This window comes from Pagrus major, chromosome 7 (assembly GCF_040436345.1).
Source record: "Pagrus major chromosome 7, Pma_NU_1.0".
Classification (NCBI taxonomy): domain Eukaryota; kingdom Metazoa; phylum Chordata; class Actinopteri; order Spariformes; family Sparidae; genus Pagrus; species Pagrus major.
In genome coordinates, this window is record NC_133221.1 from 754,088 (window position 1) to 778,425 (window position 24,338).

Genomic DNA, 24,338 nt, shown 5'->3' on the forward strand with positions numbered 1-24,338 from the left:
GGTCTTAAAATGAGGTGTGGTCAGGCGCACTGATGGCGGATTTCTATCTTGACACAGCATAAAGTGACAGCGCCAAAGACCAACAAAAAGCTGGTCTAAAGTCACAGGTGCAGTCTGTTTCCTGCCATTTAAAGAGTGCATTATTAAGCCGATCCCCGGCGTAACATGGAGCTTTCTCCTCCATGTTACGCCGGGAATCGGGGATCGACTCTTCTCGACTGGCAGTACGGCGACGAGCGGAGCAAGCTGTTGCTAACGTGAGTTGTTCAAAAACCTTTTTTTAGCAAACTCTGTGTACACAAACAATGTTCTCAATGCTCGTGTTCATGTGTAGAGACCCTGGTGATGCTACGAGCAAAGTTTCACGTTGTGTCGAGTCTTCTTAGTGTCTTAAAAATAGCGATTTTAATGCTACCATAAAGCTGCCCCTGCACACCACTGAAAATGAGTTTGACCTAGAAAAAGGAACTACGGTGAATCTTAAAAGTGGCTTTTCATCATAATTATACTTTTACATGAAGGTTTGACTCAAACATATTCACAAAAAAAGCCTAGGTTGCATCTTGGCGAGAGTTTCACTTTAAGAGTGAATTACCCAGTATAGATTTTTTAGCTTATTTATTTGACGTGGACAGTCCCCTTTAATAAACTTTACAGTCAAAGGAGCAGCTTTAGCCTTTACGGCTAATTTCCAGCCGTAGTCCCTGGTCGGTTATCAGAATAAGCAATCTAGGATACATTACATAAAATAATTTCAATGTGAGTAGCTTACATTACAAGGAGAATGCAAGGGATAAAAAGAATGAATGTGAAGGATAAAAATAAAAATGGGGACATACAAGGCATGGAGCGGCAACAAGTAATGACTATGTCACATATCACGTGTGACGGGGGTTAATGTTTGCAGTTGTAGTTATCCGATAGCCATGTTTTGAGGTGTTTAGTGAAGGTGGAGTATGTATTTATGTCTTTGATAGTGGCGGACAGTGAATTCGAGTTTTGTATTGCTCTAACTGAGAATGATAATTGACAAAATGTGCTTTTCCTGAATGGAGTTATAAGGTCACCTCGTGTGGTGCTTCTAGTGTTATGACTGCTGTTACGTTAGATTATAAATGAGTTGGGGGTGGGGGGTGGGGTGGGGGGGGAGCGATGCTATGCGGGATTTTGAAGACCAGGCAGATGTTTTTACATTTGATTATATCTTCCCAGCTCAGCAGTTTGTTTTATTAAAATGATGCGGTGATGTGAACTGTTAGGCTTTTGATCCAATACTTTGATGTTTTTTTTGTAGAGGGTTGCTAATGGTTGTAATGACAAGCTGTTAGTTTGTCCCCAGCTTGTCAAACAGTATGTGAGATGTGACGTGATCATGGCATCCATAAACAATTTTGCAGCATTAAAAGTTAGTGCATTTCTGATATATTTAAAATTGGCCAAGTTAAACTTGACCATATTGCACACTTTTTTAATGTGTGCTTTAAAAGAGAGATTGGAGTCAATGGTAATGCCTAGATATATATGATTGTATGAAGGTTTTCAATGTGTAGCTCATCATTGCTCTGCCACAATCAATAGACTAAACCACAGAAGAAGAAAATGGACTTTAGCATTAAGATTCTCAGTGTGGATCAGTATGATATCAGCCTTATGTCTGCAGGTTAGTGTCAACACAACTTTCACATCATATTAGTCCGAGCACAGAAATTAAAAATGGTGTCTGACCTCAGAGTCTCCAGTCTACAGTGTGGACTCTGCAGAAAATCACACAGCAGCTTCACTCCCGAATCCTGCAAGCAGTTGTCACTCAGCTCCAGCTCTGTCAGATGGGAGGGGTTGGACTTCAAAGCTGAGGCCAAAGAAGCACAGCCGATCTTTTTCAAACTGCAGCCCCTCAATCTGAATAAAGAATAAATTATTTCAATAAAAATTATTTTATAATCCAATCAGATGTGTTCAGGTTTTAAATGTGCAGCTCAACATTGATATGTTCTAATCAATGAGCAGTTTTCTAAAATGAGTCACATTATGTTCAATTGTTAATTAAACATCTGCAAAAGTAACAGAGAGGCTGTTCACATTTGGTATTACCATCCGTCCTGAATGTTCTGATCACAGGTGGACAGCTTTAAGCCTGTCAATTCACACCTGGCCTTAAGTGTGTCTCGATATGTGTCTTGAGTGACCGCTTTCAAAATAACAAGTTGGACCAAATAGTTAATATGTTATAGACAGCGTTTCACAAAGTTTATAAGGCCTCTCCTTACGCAAGAAGTCTCGAAATTGAGCGTTTTTTAAGGGAGTCTGGGGACATCATCCACAGAAGACAAAGAGGTATTATTTATAGGTACTTTCTTTATGGTGTTTTGTGGAGGATATCACTAAGTAGGCGATCCTTCAGTGTGGTCCAGGACACGTGCATACACACTGCTAAAAGAATGTGGTCACATGCAGTATGTACACACCTGTACTTTGAGCTGTCCACTTTTGATTGGATCACTCAGGACTCATATTGATACGAGGTCTAAACAACCCCAGAGTGAGTCAGTGAACTGACCTAAGAGCAAGTGCACAGTGTGTTTTCTATGATTTATTCTAGTGGTAAAATTAAAGGTACAGCATGTCAAAATTAGTTTGGCCCCTGGCAACAATCTGGGTTTCTCATGTGGCCCCCTATGAAAAAAAACTGCCCACCCCTCGTTTAAGATGTTCAGATTGAATTAACGAGTGTAGTTTTTTCTTGTTGTATGAAAGTTTTAAATGTGCAGCTCATCATTGCTCTGCTGCAGTCAATGGACTGAACAACAGAAGAAGAAAACAGACTTTAGCAACTTTCACATCATATTAATCGGAGCACAGAAGTGAAAAATGATGTCTGACCCCAGAGTCTGCAGTCTACAGTGTGGACTCTGCAAAAAATCACACAGCAGCTTCACTCCAGAATCCTGCAGCTTGTTTCCACACAGGTCCAGCTCTCTCATGTGGGAGGTGTTGGACTTCAGGGTTGAGACCAGAGAAGCACAGCTGATCTCTGACAAACTGCAGTCCTTCAATCTGAATAAAGAATATAGCCAAACACAAATAAAAAGCCACAGAAACTGATTCAAGATCACAAAGTTTCCAAAGATGAAAAATATGTCAGGATGTGTTTTGGAGAAATGTGAAAAAAAGGAACAGTGGAGTCATGAAATCAAAGCATCTTCAGTTTAAACTATTCATTCAGTATCAGCATCATATAGCTTCATAAACATGTTGAAAAAAGCATACTGAATATATTTGTTAGTCTGATAATTGAAATACAGATTATTTAATTCATTGTAAAAACAAATTGTTATATACAGTATGTTTTAAATGTGCAGCTCAACATTGCTCTGCCACAGTCAATAGACTAAACCACAGGATTAGAAAACAGACTTCAGCATTAAGATACTCAGTGTGGATCAATATAATATCAGCCTTATGTCTGCAGTTTCACGTCAACACAATTTTCACGTCATATTCATCTGAGCACAGAAGTAAAAATGGTGTCCGACCTAAGATAGTTCAGTCTACAGTGTGGACTCTGCAGAAAATCACACAGCAGCTTCACTCCTGAATCCTGCAGCTTGTTGTAGCTCAGCTCCAGCTCTGTCAGATGGGAGGGGTTGGACTTCAGAGCTGAGGCCAGAGAAGCACAGCTGCTCTCTGACAAACTGCAGCCCCTCAATCTGAATAAAGAATAAATGTCGAAGATGAAAATCTATTTACAATCCAATCAGATGTGTTCAGGTTTTAAATGTGTAGCTCGACACAACTTTGTCCTAATTTAATGAGCTTTCCCCCGAAATGCCTGTGGAAAATTTCCCTGAAATAAGATGACTGACTTTGTCATTGTGTTATTGTGGATCATAATGTGAGCCGTCTACAGACATCATCCAGAACAACATTCATACACCTGTTCATGTCAACACAGTAATAATAACAATAACAAGATGCTGATCTCACGGAGAAAAACTATATTGATCCTTTGAACAGCTGCAATTGGAAATAGACTTTGACCTGTGTTTATCTGAATGTGTGTGTGTGTGTGTGTGTGTGTGTGTGTGTGTGTGTGTGATCAGACATCATTGTGAAAACACATTGAAATCAACAGAGACCAAAGAAATATTTATACTTCAAAAAGTAAACTTGATCAGTTGATACATTTTATACAGTTTCTTAAAGAAACAAAAGTCTTTTATGACTGCAGACTAAATTTTAAGAAAATGTCAAATATAAACAAAGGGACATTTAGAACATTATATAAGTTATGTTTGAGCATAAATTATGTTTAATTGTTGGTTAAACATCTACAATAATCAGTGAACTGACCTCAGAGTCTTCAGTCTACAGTGTCGACTCTGCAGAAACTCACACAGCAGCTTCACTCCCAAATCCTGCAGCTCGTTGTCACTCAGGTCCAGCTTTCTCAGATGGGGGGGGTTGGAATTTAGAGAGGAGGCCAGAGAAGCACAGCTGATCTCTGACAAACTGCAGCCACTCAATCTGAATAAGGAAAAAATGCTGTTAATAAAAATCAATTTATAATCCAATCAGATGTATTCAGGTTTAAAATGTGTAGCTCAAACATGGTCAGAAGGATCAATACCAATGACAACTGCAAAAAACCAACAGAAAAATCTCCATCTCAACGGCTTTGTTGGTAGTAAGTGCTAACCGCAGCTAAATGTAAGAAAACTATGATAAGAAAACTATCTTGATACTGTAATCCCTTTGTCAAATCGACCCTCCATCTTCTGCACTTCAGGCCGTGCTGTTCTGTCCCCGTCCTGCCATGTTAACTGGGAGCTGACAGTCCGGGACAGTCTGTGTCAGCAACTCTGCCATGAGGGGATGGGTTGGGGCATAACGTACATTCAGCGTTATTGGCTGCTGCCTGTTTTTACAGGAAACAGCTAACTATGCCAAAGCAAGCACTCAATTAGCTGTTTCATGGGGATTTTAATAGTAAATCCTTATCAGTTTAAAACAAATATTAGTTCAGAGGATCTTCTGTTAACACATGACAATTTATCAAAAATGATAATCATTAATTTACATTTTCTACCTTTTTGTTTACAAAACAGTAGTCTTGTGACGGAAATGTACAACATATATGTTAGTTTGTATGCTTAATTGTTAAACACCTATAATAGTAACAGAGAGTCAGTGAACTCACCCCAGAGTCTTCAGTCTACAGTGTGGACTATTCACAAGATCACACAGCAGCTTCACTCCTGAAACCTGCAGCTTGTTGTCACTCAGCTCCAGCTCTCTCAGATGGGAGGGGTTGGATATCAGAGCTGAGACCAGAGAAGCACAACTGATCTCTGACAAACTGCAGCCCCTCAATCTGAATAAAGAATGAAAGATGCAAATAAAAATCAATTTATAATCCAATCAGATGTGTTCAGGTTTAAAATGTGTAGCTCAAACATGGTCAGAAGGATAAATACCAATGACAACTGCAAAAAACCAACAGAAAAATCTCCATCTCAACAGCTTTGTTGGTAGTAAGTGCTAACCGCAGCTAAATGTAAGAAAACTATGATAAGAAAACTATCTTGATACTGTAATCCCTTTTTTCAAATCGACCCTCCATCTTCTGCACTTCAGGCTGTGCTGTTCTGTCCCCGTCCTGCCATGTTAACTGGGAGCTGACAGTCCGGGACAGTCTGTGTCAGCAACTCTGCCATGAGGGGATGGGTTGGGGCATAACGTACATTCAGCGTTATTGGCTGCTGCCTGTTTTTACAGGAAACAGCTAACTATGCCAAAGCAAGCACTCAATTAGCTGTTTCATGGGGATTTTAATAGTAAATCCTTATCAGTTTAAAACAAATATTAGTTCAGAGGATCTTCTGTTAACACATGACAATTTATCAAAAATGATAATCATTAATTTACATTTTCTACCTTTTTGTTTACAAAACAGTAGTCTTGTGACGGAAATGTACAACATATATGTTAGTTTGTATGCTTAATTGTTAAACATCTATAATAGTAACAGAGAGTCAGTGAACTCACCTCAGAGTCTTCAGTCTACAGTGTGGACTATTCACAAGATCACACAGCAGCTTCACTCCTGAAACCTGCAGCTTGTTGTCACTCAGCTCCAGCTCTCTCAGATGGGAGGGGTTGGATATCAGAGCTGAGACCAGAGAAGCACAACTGATCTCTGACAAACTGCAGCCCCTCAATCTGAATAAAGAATGAAAGATGCAAATAAAAATCACTTTATAATCCAACCGATGTGTTCAGGTTTGAAATGTGTAGCTAACATTACTATGTCCTAATCAATTATCTTTTCTCTGAAATGAGTCAAGTGACGTCACATAAAAAAATGAAACTTTCATACAGCAAGCATGCACGCACACACCCACACACACACTATATATATATTTTGTATCTTTTTCTTTACACTGTAAACAATACTGCACTGTATTTAACTATTCTCTGCTCATTTATTCTTAAATCCAGAAACTCCATTTAAATATTAATGTTCCCCATTTTTGATACATTATGAAATGTATTCAACTTTTCAGTCCCATTCATAGTAATTGACTCTTTCCCACTGTGACTCCTTCAGCAACTTCTGAACTACAAATTCAAGTCAACAATGCAGGTTAGCTCCCAGCTTATAAGATGCAACTACAAATAAATCAAAGCCAGCAGTTCAGTTTGATGACTTCCTTATTGTGAATTCATTGACCTGTGTGAGGCTGCTGTTCATTACTCCAAACTCTGGTTTAATGCACACCACCCCACCGCAGCTGTTCCTCTAGCTCTTTATTATGTTTTTTTTTTTATTTCCATGACCAGAAGATATAGCTAGTTGCACCTCACTGAAGTTGTTGACACAGCTTTGATACGAAGGGGAAGCGGTGTAATTTAGGGGGCCTCAGACTGGAGTATGTATGTGTGTATGTGTGTTAGAGAGACAGAGAGCGTGTGTATGCGTAAGTTTGGGGATTTTCAAGTCACTCAAACGAAAGATACAATTATTTAAAAAAAGATGAGGACCCCGATGTGACAAGGCTTCTCTGCAACTGGAGCAGCACTTCATGATGCAAGGGTAAGGCGTTATTAAATGACCATCTCATTTAACAACGCTCAGTTCAGCCTTCGTGGTCTGGGAAGGCCACACCATCATAGCCCGCGTCCTTCGAAGAATGCATTCCAAATTGAGACACAACTAAAGATGCACCCTAACTAACTAGCTTGATTAAAGGAAAAAAAAACTGACCTCAGAGTCTCCAGTCTACAGTTTGGACTCTCCAGACCAGTCGACAACTTCACTCCTGAATCCTGCAGCTTGTTTTCACTCAGGTCCAGCTCTCTCAGATGAGAGGGGTTGGACTTCAGAGCTGAGGCCACAACTTCACAATGAGTCTCTGAGAGTCGACAGCCAGAGACTCTGTCATGACACATTTATTACAAAATGTTATTATTATGAAAGAGGACACTTAATATTTACCCTAATGCATTTGATGACAAAACAGCCTCACATATACTTAATAAATGTATTCAAATTATTTTATGTTCGTGACAGATGACTGCGTGATGTTTAGCTGTTCATTCTTGTTTGAACATCTGAAAAGAACAATTAACAAACGTTTTATTACTATTTTCTACTATTTCAAACTTTAAGCTATTAAAGCTAAACATCAGGTATTACCTGTGTCATTATATAAGACACCTTACACAACGTAAGTAGGTAATAATACCTTTCCTGTATTCCCTGATCATTTTCAAATATTGCTATATGTTGTGATCAAATGCTGCTGTGATTAAGCCTCAACCGCAACCTCTTAAGTCCTTCATGTGTTTTACCAGGTTTGCAAGTTGCCTCCATCACCCAAAAGAAAAAAAACTGTTAAACATAATTGTTAGACAGCTGAGAAAAAAGACAGCAGACAGAATGTTTGCAATAAACAGTGGAACACAATATTAAGAATTAAATGGTATGTATGTTTTAGTCTTTATATTTGAAGAACTAAACAAATAATCACTAATATATAATGTTAATCACATCTTACGAATCACGACTTACAGAGCTTTTCTGCAGTTCCTCACAGCTGGAATCAGTCTCAGTCGTCCCTGATCTGTTGTGTTGTATTTCTTCAGGTCCAACTCATCCAGAACCTCCTCTGACATCTGCAGCATGTAGGCCAGAGCTGAGCAGTCGAACACAGAGAGTTTCTTCTCTGATCTGTTCTCTGACTTCAGGAACTTCTGAATCTCCTGAAGGACTGAGTGGTCGTTCATCTCCGTCAGACAGTGGAAGATGTTGATGCTTCTGTCAGGAGAGATCTCATCACTGTTCATCTCCTTCAGGTTGTTGATGGCTCTCTGGATGATTTCTGGACTGCTATCAGCCCGACCCAGCAGGCCTGCTAAGAGTCTCTGGTTGGACTTCAGACAGAGGCCATGAAGGAAGCGAACAAACAGGTCCAGGTGGCCATTTTTACTCTTCAGGGATTTCTCCATGGCTCTGTTGAGAAAGACATCCAGTTGTGGACAATGGGTGTCATGATTTCCAAAAAGCTTCTTGTGAACAGACTCTGAGTTTGAGTCTGTGTGTTTGTAGTCTTTCTCCAGGAAGTCCTTCAGTACCTTTATGTTCCTGTTGGTGTGACAGTGGAACATGTAGACTGCAGCCAGAAACTCCTGAACGCTCAGATGAACAAAGCTGTAGACTGTTTTCTGGAAGATCGCACTCTCTCTTCTGAAGATCTCTGTACAAACTCCTGAGTACACCGAGGCCTCTGTGACATTAAGACCACACCGCTCCAGGTCTTCTTGGTAGAACATGATGTTTCCTGTCTCCAGATGTTCAAACGCCAGCCTCCCCAGCTTCAGAAGAACTTCCCTGTCAGCCTCCGTCAGCTCCTGTGGACTCGTCTCACGTCCCTCATCGTACTTCTGCTTCTTCCTCTTTGTCTGGACCAGCAGGAAGTGTGAGTACATGTCAGTCAGGGTCTTGGGCAGCTCTCCTCTCTGGTCTGTAGTCAACATGTGGTCCAGAACTGTAGCAGTGATCCAGCAGAAGACTGGGATCAGACACATGATGTGGAGGCTCCTGGAGGTCTTGATGTGTGAGATGATCCTGCTGGACAGATCTTCATCACTGAACCTCCTCCTGAAGTACTCCTCCTTCTGGTCGTCAGTGAAGCCTCGTACTTCTGTTACCCTGTCAACACGTGAAGGAGGGATCCGATTGGCTGCTGCAGGTCGGGAAGTTATCCAGACGAGAGCTGAAGGAAGCAGCTTCCCCTCGATGAGGTTTGTCAGCAGCACACTGACTGATGACTTCTGTGTGACATCAGACACGACCTCATGGTTCTTGAAATCCAGTGAAAGTCTGCTTTCATCCAGGCCGTCAAAGATGAACAGAAGTTTACAGACAGCGAGCTTCTCTGCTGTCACCTTCTGTAATGTTGGATGGAAAACATGGAGCAGCCTGAGAAGACTGCACTGTTCATCTCTGATCAGGTTCAGCTCCCTGAACGAGAGCAGAACCACCAGACTGACATCTTGGTTTTTGGAGCCCTCTGCCCAGTCCAGAGTGAACTTCTGCACCGAGAAGGTTTTTCCAACTCCAGCGACGCCATTCGTCAGAACCACTCTGATGCGTCTCTGGTCAGGTGAGGCTTTAAAGATGTCGCTGCACTTGATTGGAGTATCATGGAGGGTCTCCATCTTGGAAGCTGTCTCAAGCTGCCTCACCTCATGTTGGGTATTAACCTCTTCACTCTGTCCCTCTGTGATGTAGAGCTCAGTGTAGATCCTGTTGAGGAGGGTTCCACTTCCTGTTTCATCACTTCCTGTTTTATCACCTCCTTCAGTCACACATTCACATCTCCTCCTCAAACTGATCTTATGTTTATCTAAAACCTTCTGCAGACCTCTATCAGCTGGAAGAGAGGAAACAATGTGAGTGATTTTTATCATAATCAATATAAAGCATATGAAGACATAAAGGTTATACAGTCCACCTGACCATTAGAAGTCATGTGTTTTTGTAGCCATCACAACTTGTGCTGAAGACTGTAGCTGACAAGCTGAGGGCAGACAGTGATAGCAGGAAAACTAATTTGGGCTGGTGTTTAAAGTCTGTGTCTCAGGCTGCTGTCTGTCTGTGACAGAACAATGGCATTACTGCTTTACACTGAGTTTAATAGTTTTCCAACTCCATCTATGCAGACAGAGAATAAACAGCATTCTGATTGGTCAATGCAAAGACAAGGAGCATTATCATAAGACCGAAATGTATTAAAAATAATGCATTTCTTTTGGGTTCTTAAAGGAGAACACAGCAAGTGATACAGAGCAGATATGTGTGCTGGAGCAGATCAACTTAAATGGTCATGCTGTGTGACTCAACAAATGCATTAAAACAACAAGTCGTGTTTTCAGACATGATGACATCAGCAGACAGGTGTACAGTCTTACTTTGTACAGGTCGTCTCTGACTGTCGGTCTGCCATCTTAATCTGCATCTTTCTCCACAATGGGGACAGGAAGAGTATATTGGACCAGACTGGTCCCAGTATGAGGTGATGCACTGTCTGCAGAACCAGTGTCCACAGCTGGTAGAGACTGGATCCTTCAGGACGTCCTGACACCAAACACAGCAGGACGGCTCCTTCTTCACTGAGACATGACTTCTCTTCCTCTCTCTGTGAACACATTTCTTATAAGTAAAATAATTTGTTGGTTGTTGTTGAATATCAGTATTTGGCTGACACTGTCTAATGGTCTGCTGGTCAAAGAACAGTAAAAGTGTTGTTATTGTCCTCTTTGAATTCTGCGTTCAGACTGTATTGATAATGATTTTTTCAACTCTCCTGCTTTCATAAACACTAATGAACTGTATTTTTCTGGTCTGTTGTATTTTTTTATTGATACAAACTCAACACTTTCTGAAGCTACATCACAGTAAAAGTCTATTAGCTGGTAAACACACTGGGTCATCCAGTCGTATATGGTCCATGTTAAAATGTAACTACAATATCGCTTAAAATGAACACTCAACACATGTTTTTGTAAGAAAATATTCAGGCGCCTGGCAAAAATTCCCATTTTGTGACCTCAAAATATCGGTGCTTGAAAGTAACAGGAACATAAACTCATTTACTCATGGTTCTTTATTCCCTTATTTACACTAACTTTGTGAATATAAAATTGTCAAAAACAAGTGCTGAGGTGGAAAAGCAGCCTATATAAAGAGCCAAATGCACAAAACTACCTAAATATGCATAACTTCCCTGTTTAGGCCTTAAAACTCATTAAAATAATTTATTGCTGGATATGAAATCTCATTGGCTAAATGATGCGTCAATCATCCTATCTCTGGCACAGAGACACAGGAAGTCAGTTACGATTGGGGGTACTGAGCGGTCAGTCTTTATAATGACGTCATTGTAAATGGTGCGCGACATTCGTCTTTTTGTATTAATTTGAATGGCCAGGATAACTTATATCTAATAATTATTAACAATAATCTACAACAATTTAAGAACATTTTGCACTAAAGCAGATGGCAAATTAAAAACCAACACACAATGGTTAAAGTAGCCAAATCAACCACAGTCAACAACAGCAAGGAGAGGAAGAGGGAGACAAAGTACATGAACTTCTTTCTGTCTTTGTGTAAAAACATGGTGTCTGTTTGTTCCAGTGATGGACGGGTTTATGTGCATATAGAGCAGGGAAATAAGATGTGAGTCAATTGATGATTGATTACTGTAAAATATCATTTAAAGATTAAACAAATATAGATACCCCGTGCACAAAAGTTTCTCCCTCCTGGGTTCAGCTGGTGCAGGGAATACCACAGTGGACCAACAACAAATAAGAAGGAGCAGAGTGAATCTGATGACGTGACATGCAAAAGGATAGTTCACTCCTTGTTGATTTTAAGGTAATTGATAATAAAATAGTTTCAATTGCATCCTAGTCTGCACTGGAATATTGAATTTTTTTAAAAAAATGTTTTTTTGTGGTTTTCCCTGCAACAGTCACAACTAGGAGGGAAACACTGCTGTTTTGCAGTAATCAACAGAAAAGTAACCTCAAACTCTTAGACAAATTCAAGGTGAGCAGAGCTTTTCTACAAATATTTTTTTCTTTACATGTTGCATCAATATGATATAAGAAGATCATATTATATACAAGATGCATCTGATCATAACCGCTGATCTGAGGAAGAGTCAAAATATTTGCGGACAAATGTGAGAAAATGAAGTACACATCTGAAGCAGATTCTTTCAGATTTTGAATAGTTGCAAGTCTTTACAGTGATTTCAATGGGAAGTCTATTAAACCATTTAATATATAAATAAATATTTTCTTGAAGTATAAAGTCTGATATAGAGGTTCTCAGGTGTTTATAATACCATCAGTGTTTCGTGGCTATTAAACCCTGACTAAGGTCTGTCAGAGTTTGAAACAGTATCTGCACCAATAGTTCTGCATCATGAATATACATGTCTGAACAAGTGAGTCTTGAGTCTTTTGTGGAAGATGGCGAGTGACTCTGCTATCCTGACATTGGTCGGGAGTTCGTTCCACCACTGAGAGAACAGTGTCAATCATCCAGAGAGCCAGAACAGAGAAGAGTCGTGACTTTGCTGAGCAACCTTTGTTTGCTCTCAGCGATGGCGGTACCAGCCGGCCAACTGATGTTCTGGGGCTTGTTGTCTGACCAGTGTTTGGAGGTAGATGGGTGCAGTTCCGCTGACGGCCTTGAAGGCCAGCACCATGGTCTTGAATCGGATGTGGGCTGCAACAGGGAGCCAGTGGAGGTCACGGAGGAGGGGGGGTCACATGGGAGAATTTGGGTAGATTGAAAACAAGGCGCGCTGCAACGTTCTGGATACGCTGCAAGGGTTTAGTCACAGAGGCTTGGGAGTCGAACCAAGAGAGATGCAGTAGTCCAGGCGGGAGATGACCAGCGCTTGCACCAGGAGTAGCGTCGCGTCCTTTGTGAGGAAACACTGGATCCTGTGGATGTTGAAGAGGGTAAATCTGCAGGATCGGGCCACAGCAGTGTTGAGGGGGGTGCAGGCTAGTCTGTTGTCGAGGATTACGCCCAGGTTCCTCGCAGTCGATGAAGGCGATACTGTGAAGTCTTCGACAGTGATTGACAGGTCCATGCGAGAGCGGTCTTTCCTCGAGATGAAGAGGAGTTCAGTTTTATGAAGGTTGAGCTTGAGGTGATTCGCAGTTGTCCAAGCAGAGATGTCTGCCAGACATTTTGAGATGCGTGTTGCAACGTGGGTGTCGGAGGATGGGGGACAAGAGAGGAACAGGTAGAAGGCAGATTTGGCTGCTGATACAGTTGTGGCGAAGTCAGGTGGTGGTAGTGAGCAAGGTCATCAGCATGACGTGATTTTTTTCCATTTTCTCTCTGCTGTTCGAAGCACCGACCTGTTAGTTCGCGGGTGTGTGTGTGTGTGTGTGTGTGTGTGTGTGTGTGTGATCGTGCTGGTCGGGAGGTGAGGGGACAGAGAGTGTTTAAAGAGGAGGAGAGGGAGGATAACAGAGCGGAGGAGGCTTCCTCGGTGGACAGTAGAGAGAATTGTTCTGTGGATGGTAGCGAGGAGAGAACAGTTGAGGAGAGAGTGGAGGGAGAGAGGGATTTCAGGTTGCAGCGGGTGGTGACCGTGCGAGGTGTAGGGGCGAGGGAGGTGTTGGACTTCAAGGGGAGAGAGAAAGCGACACAGTGGTGGTCGGACACAGTAAGTGCTGAGGTACTACAGGACCTTGTGAAGACAAGGTCAAGTTGGTTCCCGGCCCGGTGGGTGGGTGGAGAGGGGGAGAGTGTGAGGTCAAATGTGGAGAAGAAGCTGATGAATTCAGCTGAGCGCAGCTTCTCTGGGGGGATGTTGAAGTCACTCAGGACGACAAGTGGTGTGCCATTATCTGGGGAGCAGCTTAGGAGGGCGTCCATCTCATCATAGAAGTTGCAGAGAGGACCAGGAGGGCGATAGATCACCACAATGGTCATCTTGAAAGGAAGGGTGACAGAGACAGCGTGAAATTCAAATGCAGATCTGGGTTGGTGGTCCAGGGGAAGGACCTGGAAGGACCACATGGGTGTGATGAGGAGTCCAGTTCCTCCTCCTCAGCCGGTTGTCTCGGGAAGTGTGAGAATGAGTAGGCAGTTGAGAGGGCAGCTGGAGTGGCAATGTTTTCTGGGGTGATCCAGGTCTCAGTAAGGGCCAGAGAGTGCAGGGAGGCATAGGCTGATATGGTGTCCGCCTTCTTGACTGCAGACTGGCAGTTCCATAGCCCCCCTAGTACTTTAAGTTCAGTACCGGTGGAGAATGTTGGGTAACAGAGATTGGCTGGGTTACAGCCTCAAGCAATGGGCCTCCGGTGAAATCTTCTCCGGTTTGATGTCCTGACTGGGATTGGGTAGGACTCATGGCTGCGATGGGTGGTGGACAGTGAGTTACTTGGACTCCCGCAGAGTGTGCTAGATTTACCTCATGCAGGGTTAGCTCCTCCCTGCAATCAAGCTTATTCACCACAGCTGAGTTGGCCAAAACTGGATAATGACCAATCAGAATCAACCGTTTCAAAAGAATATAAATATTTCATTAGAATATTTCGTCTTCACCCTCACTGCACCATCTTCTTCATCATGTCAGTTTGCAGTAATAACAGTGTCTTACTTTGTGTCCGAAGGTCCAGGGTCATTACTGAATTGTAGAGGATCTTGTTTGGACCAGTCACTCTTCATAGACACACAGCTGGATATTGTAGACTCCGCTCTCTGTCTGTTGGACTGAACTCTGCAAACACCAACATGTTTTTATTCATACCACATGAATCTTTGATAAATTCTCTGATGAAAGTCATTTAAGAAGCTCTAAATACACAAACTACTGCTACTAACACAAAAAATATAATCCCAAGCTTTGAACAGTAGATACATTAAGTTGTCATCAATAACCGGAACCTGAAAACACACTTCGTAACGTTGAGATCTGTGACTTGTTTAGCTGGTTTCCATCCAGTTTCCACTTGTGAACCAAATTCAGTCTCTGCTGACTGCTGGATGGATGCTGCTTTATTGTGTTTTGATTGACCATGATTGCATCGAGGAAAGCAATAAAGACATTGTTTATGTTTTTGCTCAAAATCACATCACATAGCCTAATCACCATCAGTAAATACTGGGCCCTGTCCGGCAGAGAAATAGTAGGGACGACTGACCGGGTCACTCTAGCCCTTTTCACACAGAGACTATGCATTATCTCCGCAGTCTATTTGTTTGTTAACACAGAACCAAGCAGATCCGGTGTAAAGCTGCACCGGTGTGTCAATTCATGCCGGACATGTGGGACATTTCTCTTTATTTTGTTGAGGGAAGGATCTGTTTAGTTATGAGACTGTGAACACCATCAGACCAACACGCCCTCGCTCCGCGCCTCCAGCTTATCCGTTCACACTGGTTTGGTTCACCAATACTGCACCTCTGATATTACCTCTGACACTACCTCTGACACTACCTCTGACTGTCTGACTCTACCTCTGACACTATCTCTGATACTACCTCTGATACTACCTCTGATACTACCTCTGATACTACCTTTGATACTACCTTTGATACTACCTCTGACACTACCTGTGATACTACCTCTGATACTGCCTCTGATACTACCTCTGACACTACCTCTGATACTACCTCTGACTCTACCTCTGACACTACCTCTGACACTACCTCTGACTCTACCTCTGATACTACCTCTGACACTACCTCTGACTGTCTGACTCTACCTCTGACACTATCTCTGACACTACCTTTGATACTGCCTCTGACTCTACCTCTGACACTACCTCTGATACTACCTCTGATACTACCTCTGATACTACCTCTGACACTACCTCTGACACTACCTCTGACTCTACCTCTGATACTACCTCTGATACTACCTCTGACTCTACCTCTGACTACCTCTGATACTACCTCTGACACTACCTCTGATATTACCTCTGACACTACCTCTGACTGTCTGACACTACCTCTGACTCTACCTCTGACTACCTCTGATACTACCTCTGACACTACCTCTGATACTACCTCTGATACTACGTCTGACACTACCTCTGATACTACCTCTGACTCTACCTCTGACTACCTCTGATACTACCTCTGACTCTGCCTCTGACTACCTCTGATACTACCTCTGACACTACCTCTGATACTACCTCTGACACTACCTCTGACACTACCTCTGACTCTACCTCTGACTCTACCTCTGACTACCTCTGATACTACCTCTGACACTACCTCTGATACTACCTCTGATACTACGTCTGACACTACCTCTGATACTACCTCTGACTCTACCTCTGACTACCTCTGATACTACCTCTGACTCTGCCTCTGACTACCTCTGATACTACCTCTGACACTACCTCTGACACTACCTCTGACACTACCTCTGACACTACCTCTGACTCTACCTCTGATATTACCTCTGACTCTACCTCTGACTGTCTGACACTACCTCTGACACTACCTCTGACACTACCTCTGATACTACCTCTGACTCTACCTCTGACTCTACCTCTGACTGTACCTCTGACTACCTCTGACTACCTCTGATACTACCTCTGACTCTACCTCTGACTACCTCTGATACTACCTCTGACTGTCTGACACTACCTCTGACACTACCTCTGATACTACCTCTGACTCTACCTCTGATACTACCTCTGACTCTGCCTCTGACTACCTCTGACACTACCTCTGACTGTCTGACACTACCTCTGACTCTACCTCTGACACTACCTCTGACTGTCTGACACTACCTCTGACTCTACCTCTGACACTACCTCTGACTACCTCTGATACTACCTCTGATACTACCTCTGACTCTACCTCTGACTCTACCTCTGACTCTACCTCTGACTCTACCTCTGACTACCTCTGACTACCTCTGATACTACCTCTGACTGTCTGACACTACCTCTGACTCTACCTCTGACACTACCTCTGACTGTCTGACACTACCTCTGACTCTACCTCTGACTACCTCTGACTACCTCTGATACTACCTCTGATACTACCTCTGACTCTGCCTCTGACTACCTCTGACACTACCTCTGACTGTCTGACACTACCTCTGACTACCTCTGATACTACCTCTGACACTACCTCTGATACTACCTCTGACTGTCTGACACTACCTCTGATACTACCTCTGACTGTCTGACACTACCTCTGACACTACCTCTGACTGTCTGACACTACCTCTGACTCTACCTCTGACTCTACCTCTGATACTACCTCTGACACTACCTCTGACTCTACCTCTGACTCTACCTCTGACACTACCTCTGACTCTACCTCTGACTGTACCTCTGATACTACCTCTGACTGTCTGACACTACCTCTGACACTACCTCTGATACTACCTCTGATACTACCTCTGACACTACCTCTGACACTACCTCTGACTCTACCTCTGATACTACCTCTGATACTACCTCTGACTCTACCTCTGACTACCTCTGATACTACCTCTGACACTACCTCTGATATTACCTCTGACACTACCTCTGACTGTCTGACACTACCTCTGACTCTACCTCTGACTACCTCTGATACTACCTCTGACACTACCTCTGATACTACCTCTGATACTACGTCTGACACTACCTCTGATACTACCTCTGACTCTACCTCTGACTACCTCTGATACTACCTCTGACTCTGCCTCTGACTACCTCTGATACTACCTCTGACACTACCTCTGATACTACCTCTGACACTACCTCTGACACTACCTCTGACTCTACCTCTGACTCTACCTCTGACTACCTCTGATACTACCTCTGACACTACCTCTGATACTACCTCTGATACTACGTCTGACACTACCTCTGATACTACCTCTGACTCTACCTCTGACTACCTCTGATACTACCTCTGACTCTGCCTCTGACTACCTCTGATACTACCTCTGACACTACCTCTGACACTACCTCTGACTCTACCTCTGATATTACCTCTGACTCTACCTCTGACTGTCTGACACTACCTCTGACACTACCTCTGACACTACCTCTGATACTACCTCTGACTCTACCTCTGACTCTACCTCTGACTGTACCTCTGACTACCTCTGACTACCTCTGATACTACCTCTGACTCTACCTCTGACTACCTCTGATACTACCTCTGACTGTCTGACACTACCTCTGACACTACCTCTGACTCTACCTCTGACTCTACCTCTGACTGTCTGACACTACCTCTGACACTACCTCTGATACTACCTCTGACTCTACCTCTGATACTACCTCTGACTCTGCCTCTGACTACCTCTGACACTACCTCTGACACTACCTCTGACTCTACCTCTGATATTACCTCTGACTCTACCTCTGACTGTCTGACACTACCTCTGACACTACCTCTGACACTACCTCTGATACTACCTCTGACTCTACCTCTGACTCTACCTCTGACTGTACCTCTGACTACCTCTGACTACCTCTGATACTACCTCTGACTCTACCTCTGACTACCTCTGATACTACCTCTGACTGTCTGACACTACCTCTGACACTACCTCTGACTCTACCTCTGACTCTACCTCTGACTGTCTGACACTACCTCTGACACTACCTCTGATACTACCTCTGACTCTACCTCTGATACTACCTCTGACTCTGCCTCTGACTACCTCTGACACTACCTCTGACTGTCTGACACTACCTCTGACTCTACCTCTGACACTACCTCTGACTGTCTGACACTACCTCTGACTCTACCTCTGACTACCTCTGACTACCTCTGATACTACCTCTGACTCTGCCTCTGACTACCTCTGACACTACCTCTGACTGTCTGACACTACCTCTGACTCTACCTCTGACTCTACCTCTGACTACCTCTGATACTACCTCTGACACTACCTCTGATACTACCTCTGACTGTCTGACACTACCTCTGATACTACCTCTGACTGTCTGACACTACCTCTGACACTACCTCTGACTGTCTGACACTACCTCTGACTCTACCTCTGACTCTACCTCTGATACTACCTCTGACACTACCTCTGATACTACCTCTGACTCTACCTCTGACTCTACCTCTGACACTACCTCTGACTCTACCTCTGACTGTACCTCTGATACTACCTCTGACTGTCTGACACTACCTCTGACACTACCTCTGACACTACCTCTGATACTACCTCTGACACTACCTCTGACACTACCTCTGACACTACCTCTGACTCTACCTCTGACTACCTCTGATACTACCTCTGACACTACCTCTGATACTACCTCTGATACTACGTCTGACACTACCTCTGATACTACTTCTGATACTACCTCTTATACTACCTCTGACTCTGCCTCTGACTACCTCTGATACTACCTCTGACACTACCTCTGATATTACCTCTGACACTACCTCTGATATTACCTCTGACACTACCTCTGACTCTACCTCTGACTCTACCTCTGACTACCTCTGATACTACCTCTGACTCTACCTCTGATACTACCTCTGACTCTACCTCTGACTCTACCTCTGACTCTACCTCTGATACTACCTCTGACTCTACCTCTGACTCTACCTCTGACTCTACCTCTGACTACCTCTGACACTACCTCTGACTCTACCTCTGATACTACCTCTGACTACCTCTGATACTACCTCTGACTCTACCTCTGACTACCTCTGACTCTACCTCTGACACTACCTCTGATACTACCTCTGACTCTACCTCTGACTACCTCTGACTACCTCTGACACTACCTCTGACTACCTCTGACACTACCTCTGACTCTACCTCTGATACTACCTCTGACTGTCTGACACTACCTCTGACTCTATCTCTGACTCTATCTCTGACTCTACCTCTGACACTACCTCTGACTCTACCTCTGACTCTACCTCTGACTCTACCTCTGATACTACCTCTGATACTACCTCTGACTCTACCTCTGATACTACCTCTGACTCTACCTCTGACTCTACCTCTGACACTACCTCTGATACTACCTCTGACACTACCTCTGACACTACCTCTGACTCTACCTCTGACTGTCTGACTCTACCTCTGACTCTACCTCTGACTGTCTGACTCTACCTCTACCTCTGACTCTACCTCTGATACTACCTCTGACTCTACCTCTGACTCTACCTCTGACACTACCTCTGATACTACCTCTGACACTACCTCTGACTCTACCTCTGACTGTCTGACTCTACCTCTGATACTACCTCTGATACTACGTCTGACTCTACCTCTGACTCTACCTCTGACACTACCTCTGATACTACCTCTGACACTACCTCTGATACTACCTCTGACTCTACCTCTGACTGTCTGACTCTACCTTTGACTCTACCTCTGACTACCTCTGATACTACCTCTGACACTACCTCTGATACTACCTCTGACTCTACCTCTGACTGTCTGACTCTACCTCTGACTCTGCCTCTGATACTACCTCTGACTCTACCTCTGACTGTCTGACTCTACCTCTACCTCTGATACTACCTCTGACTCTACCTCTGACTCTACCTCTGACTCTACCTCTGACTACCTCTGACACTACCTCTGACTCTACCTCTGACACTACCTCTGACACTACCTCTGATACTACCTCTGATACTACCTCTGACTCTACCTCTGACACTACGTCTGACTCTACCTCTGACTCTACCTCTGACACTACCTCTGATACTACCTCTGACTCTACCTCTGACTCTACCTCTGACTCTACCTCTGACTCTACCTCTGACTCTACCTCTGACACTACCTCTGACACTACCTCTGACTCTACCTCTGACTCTACCTCTGACTCTACCTCTGACACTACCTCTGACTCTACCTCTGATACTACCTCTGATACTACCTCTGACACTACCTCTGACTCTACCTCTGATACTACCTCTGACTACCTCTGACACTACCTCTGACTCTACCTCTGACACTACCTCTGACACTACCTCTGACACTACCTCTGACTCTACCTCTGATACTACCTCTGACACTACCTCTGACACTACCTCTGACACTACCTCTGACTCTACCTCTGACTCTACCTCTGACTCTACCTCTGACTCTACCTCTGACACTACCTCTGACTCTACCTCTGATACTACCTCTGATACTACCTCTGACACTACCTCTGACTCTACCTCTGATACTACCTCTGACTGTCTGACACTACCTCTGACTCTACCTCTGACACTACCTCTGACACTACCTCTGACTCTACCTCTGATACTACCTCTGATACTACCTCTGACTCTACCTCTGACTCTACCTCTGACTACCTCTGACACGACCTCAAAAGGTGCATCAGAGCTACAGCGAAATTTCCCCACTTTCAGCATCTGAAATTTTAACACAGAGGACGATGCAGAGAATCGGCGCATGATTCCCACTCAGAGGGCAGTGTGATGGGGCTAGTGACTGGCTAAGAGGAGGATTCATTTAAAGATTCTCTTTGTGTGACAAAATTTACTTAGCTAATACATTTTAGTAGAAATTCTAATATACAAACACCAAATCAACAAAACATTAAATTGTCAGAGTCTCAATGAAAATGAGTCAGTTAATTGGGTTATTATCAGTTCTCTTACTTTGTGTCCGAGGGTCCAGGGTCATTACTGAATTGTAGAGGATCTTGTTTGGACCAGTCGCTCTTCATTGACACACAGCTGGATATTGTAGACTCCGCTCTCTGTCTGTTGGACTGAACTCTGCAAACACCAACATGTCTTTATTCATACCACATAAATTCTCTGATGAAACTTAAGAAGCTCTGAATACACAAACTACTGCTTGAGTCAAATGTTAAGAGATTTTAAAGTTTGTGTTTTGTGTTGACCATGATTGCATCGAGGAAAGCAATAAAGACATTGTTTACGTGTTTTGCTCAAAATCACATCACATAGCCTAATCACCATCAGTAAATACTGGGCCCTGTCCGGCAGAGACTCGGTAGGGAAGACTGACCAAACATTTTGCACTACAGCAGACGGCAAGTGAAACACCAACACACTACAGTTAAATTAGCCACATTAACCACAGTCAACAACAGCAAGGAGAGGAAGAGGGAGACAAAGTCCCCAGACTCCCTTAAAAAATGTCTCACTTTAGTGAGTTGTTGAGTTAGGAGAAACTTTATACACTTTGTGAAACTCTGTCTCTGACTAATTCTTTATTATTTGTTCCTTCTTGTAAATTCAGCAAATGTTCATTCTAATATACAAACACCAAATCAACAAAACATTAAATTGTCAGAGTCTCACTGAAAATGAGTCAGTTAATTGGGTTATTATCAGTTCTCTTACTTTGTGTCCGAGGGTCCAGGGTCATTACTGAATTGTAGAGGATCTTGTTTGGACCAGTCGCTCTTCATAGACACACAGCTGGATATTGTAGACTCCGCTCTCTGTCTGTTGGACTGAACTCTGCAAACACCAACATGTTTTTATTCATACCACATGAATCTTTGATAAATTCTCTGATGAAAGTCATTTAAGAGGCTCTAAATACAAAAGCAGCTGCTACTGTTGATAATTAGGAGGTTTGGAAGTTTGTATTTGTCCTTTTAACTTAGTTAACAGCTTTTTAGGTGAATAACAGCTGACATAATACTAAGAGGGGAACATAACAAATGATTTCTATCATGATTTCTTGATGTGTCACAAATTCTAGTTAGCAAATACATTTTAGTAGAAGCAGCAAAAATAGATAATATCAGTTCTCTTACTTTGTGTCTGAGGGTCCAGGTTTATTACGGAAGACTGGAGGTTCATCTCTGGACCAGTCTTTCTTCATAGACAGACAGATGGATCCTGGAGGCTCTGCTCTGTCCTCCTCCTCCTCCACAACACTCATCTTCTAATCTGAAGTCAGTCTGAGAGGAGAAACAGAGACACTGGCTGTGAGCCAATCAGGACTTTGTGTCCACAGATAAATCAAACAGTTCATTCTAACATTTCTCTCCTCGACAGTCCACAGACAGAATCTGACTCTTTGACAGTAACATGGTAAAAATATTGTGTTAACACTCACCCTGCACTGACTTCACTTCTCCTTCTGCTCTGTCCACTCAAAATGGAGTCTGAATTGAACCTGGACCTTGATCACCTTGTAAATGTTGAATTGTTGAAATGTTGCTCCTCCCATCTCCATTTACAGGAAATCAATTTGTGTGTGCACCTGAATGAGTGATAGAGAGAGAGAGAGACACACACACACCATGTGTTTATGAGAATCTCTTGGCTTTAACAGATTTAATTTAAATGGGTTTAATCAAAACATTCGTACTTGATGAAATTAATCTGTACTGCTTAAGTGACAACTAAAGTCTTCAAACTAGATTAAACTGAACTCATTGAGCTCTTTTACAGACTTACAGTGAACACAAACCCAGCTGTATGATACACAAATCTCTGAATGAACTCCAGCCTGGCTACCTCTTCCTGGTACTGCACAGCTAAAATCAGTTGGATGTTGCAGATGGATGATGACTGCCCTCCATAGTCAGCACAGCAGCTTCTTACTGGTCAAATATGACTACAATATAAGTTATAGTTCAGTCAAATTTGACTTAAGGTAAAGTCCTGAAAAATATGTTAGAATATGCAAACGTGTACGCAACACATTGATGTGAATCCACGGCCTTCATGTGACGTTACCATAAATAATGCTGTGTTTATTTACACAATGTAAACAAATATTTGTGAAAAGACTTTAGTTAGTTAACTCAGCATTTTCACTGGGTAACTATTACTATGTGTCAGCAGTGGATTCACACAGGACCCGGTCCAATTATGAAACCTTGACAGAGAAATGCAGGAATTCATGAGATTTTTTGATCTAACCAACCAGCATGAAAACTTAAACGACTAGCAGAGACATCTTTAAAATGTTTATCTGGAATGACACAAATGTTTAACATACCTCGACATGCTTACTCAGTTTGGACTGCAAATTATTGCAGGCAGTGATGAAGATTGTTTACGGTAAACAGAGCGAACATTGAAAAAAATATAATGCTTTCTTCATTTCAAAAATGGCAAACATTGACTTGTGATATGGTGAAGGGTGCTTTGTTAGTTATGAATCATCATCTTTATCTACTGTTGCCATCATCACTGCCACCAAGTTCAAACTGAACTGTTTTCAGTTTGTTACATTTTACAAGCTCTGTTAGCTTTTATTGTCATACATATACAAAATAAACTAAAAAAAAATGTCATGAAAGAAAACATTCTTAGACGAGTTCGTCACTTTGTGTTGAAAAGTGTTGGG

At 42.8% G+C, this 24,338-nt stretch overlaps 1 protein-coding gene across 1 annotated transcript in view; it reads right to left on the bottom strand.

Moving 5' to 3' along the window:
* Positions 1 to 22,919, bottom strand: part of LOC140999270 (NACHT, LRR and PYD domains-containing protein 12-like) — a 30,549-nt gene extending 7,630 nt beyond the window's left edge. Inside the window, exons 1-12 of the mRNA XM_073469593.1 lie at positions 22,792 to 22,919; positions 22,370 to 22,489; positions 21,656 to 21,775; positions 14,703 to 14,822; positions 10,474 to 10,700; positions 8,072 to 9,935; positions 7,265 to 7,435; positions 6,046 to 6,219; positions 4,351 to 4,524; positions 3,534 to 3,707; positions 2,881 to 3,054; positions 1,726 to 1,899 (exon numbers count right to left, since the gene is read on the bottom strand). Of these exons, the coding sequence (XP_073325694.1) occupies positions 1,726 to 1,899; positions 2,881 to 3,054; positions 3,534 to 3,707; positions 4,351 to 4,524; positions 6,046 to 6,219; positions 7,265 to 7,435; positions 8,072 to 9,935; positions 10,474 to 10,700; positions 14,703 to 14,822; positions 21,656 to 21,775; positions 22,370 to 22,489; positions 22,792 to 22,919 (3,620 nt within the window). The remainder of the gene's footprint in view (positions 1 to 1,725; positions 1,900 to 2,880; positions 3,055 to 3,533; positions 3,708 to 4,350; positions 4,525 to 6,045; positions 6,220 to 7,264; positions 7,436 to 8,071; positions 9,936 to 10,473; positions 10,701 to 14,702; positions 14,823 to 21,655; positions 21,776 to 22,369; positions 22,490 to 22,791) is intronic.
* Positions 22,920 to 24,338: the final 1,419 nt, after the last annotated feature.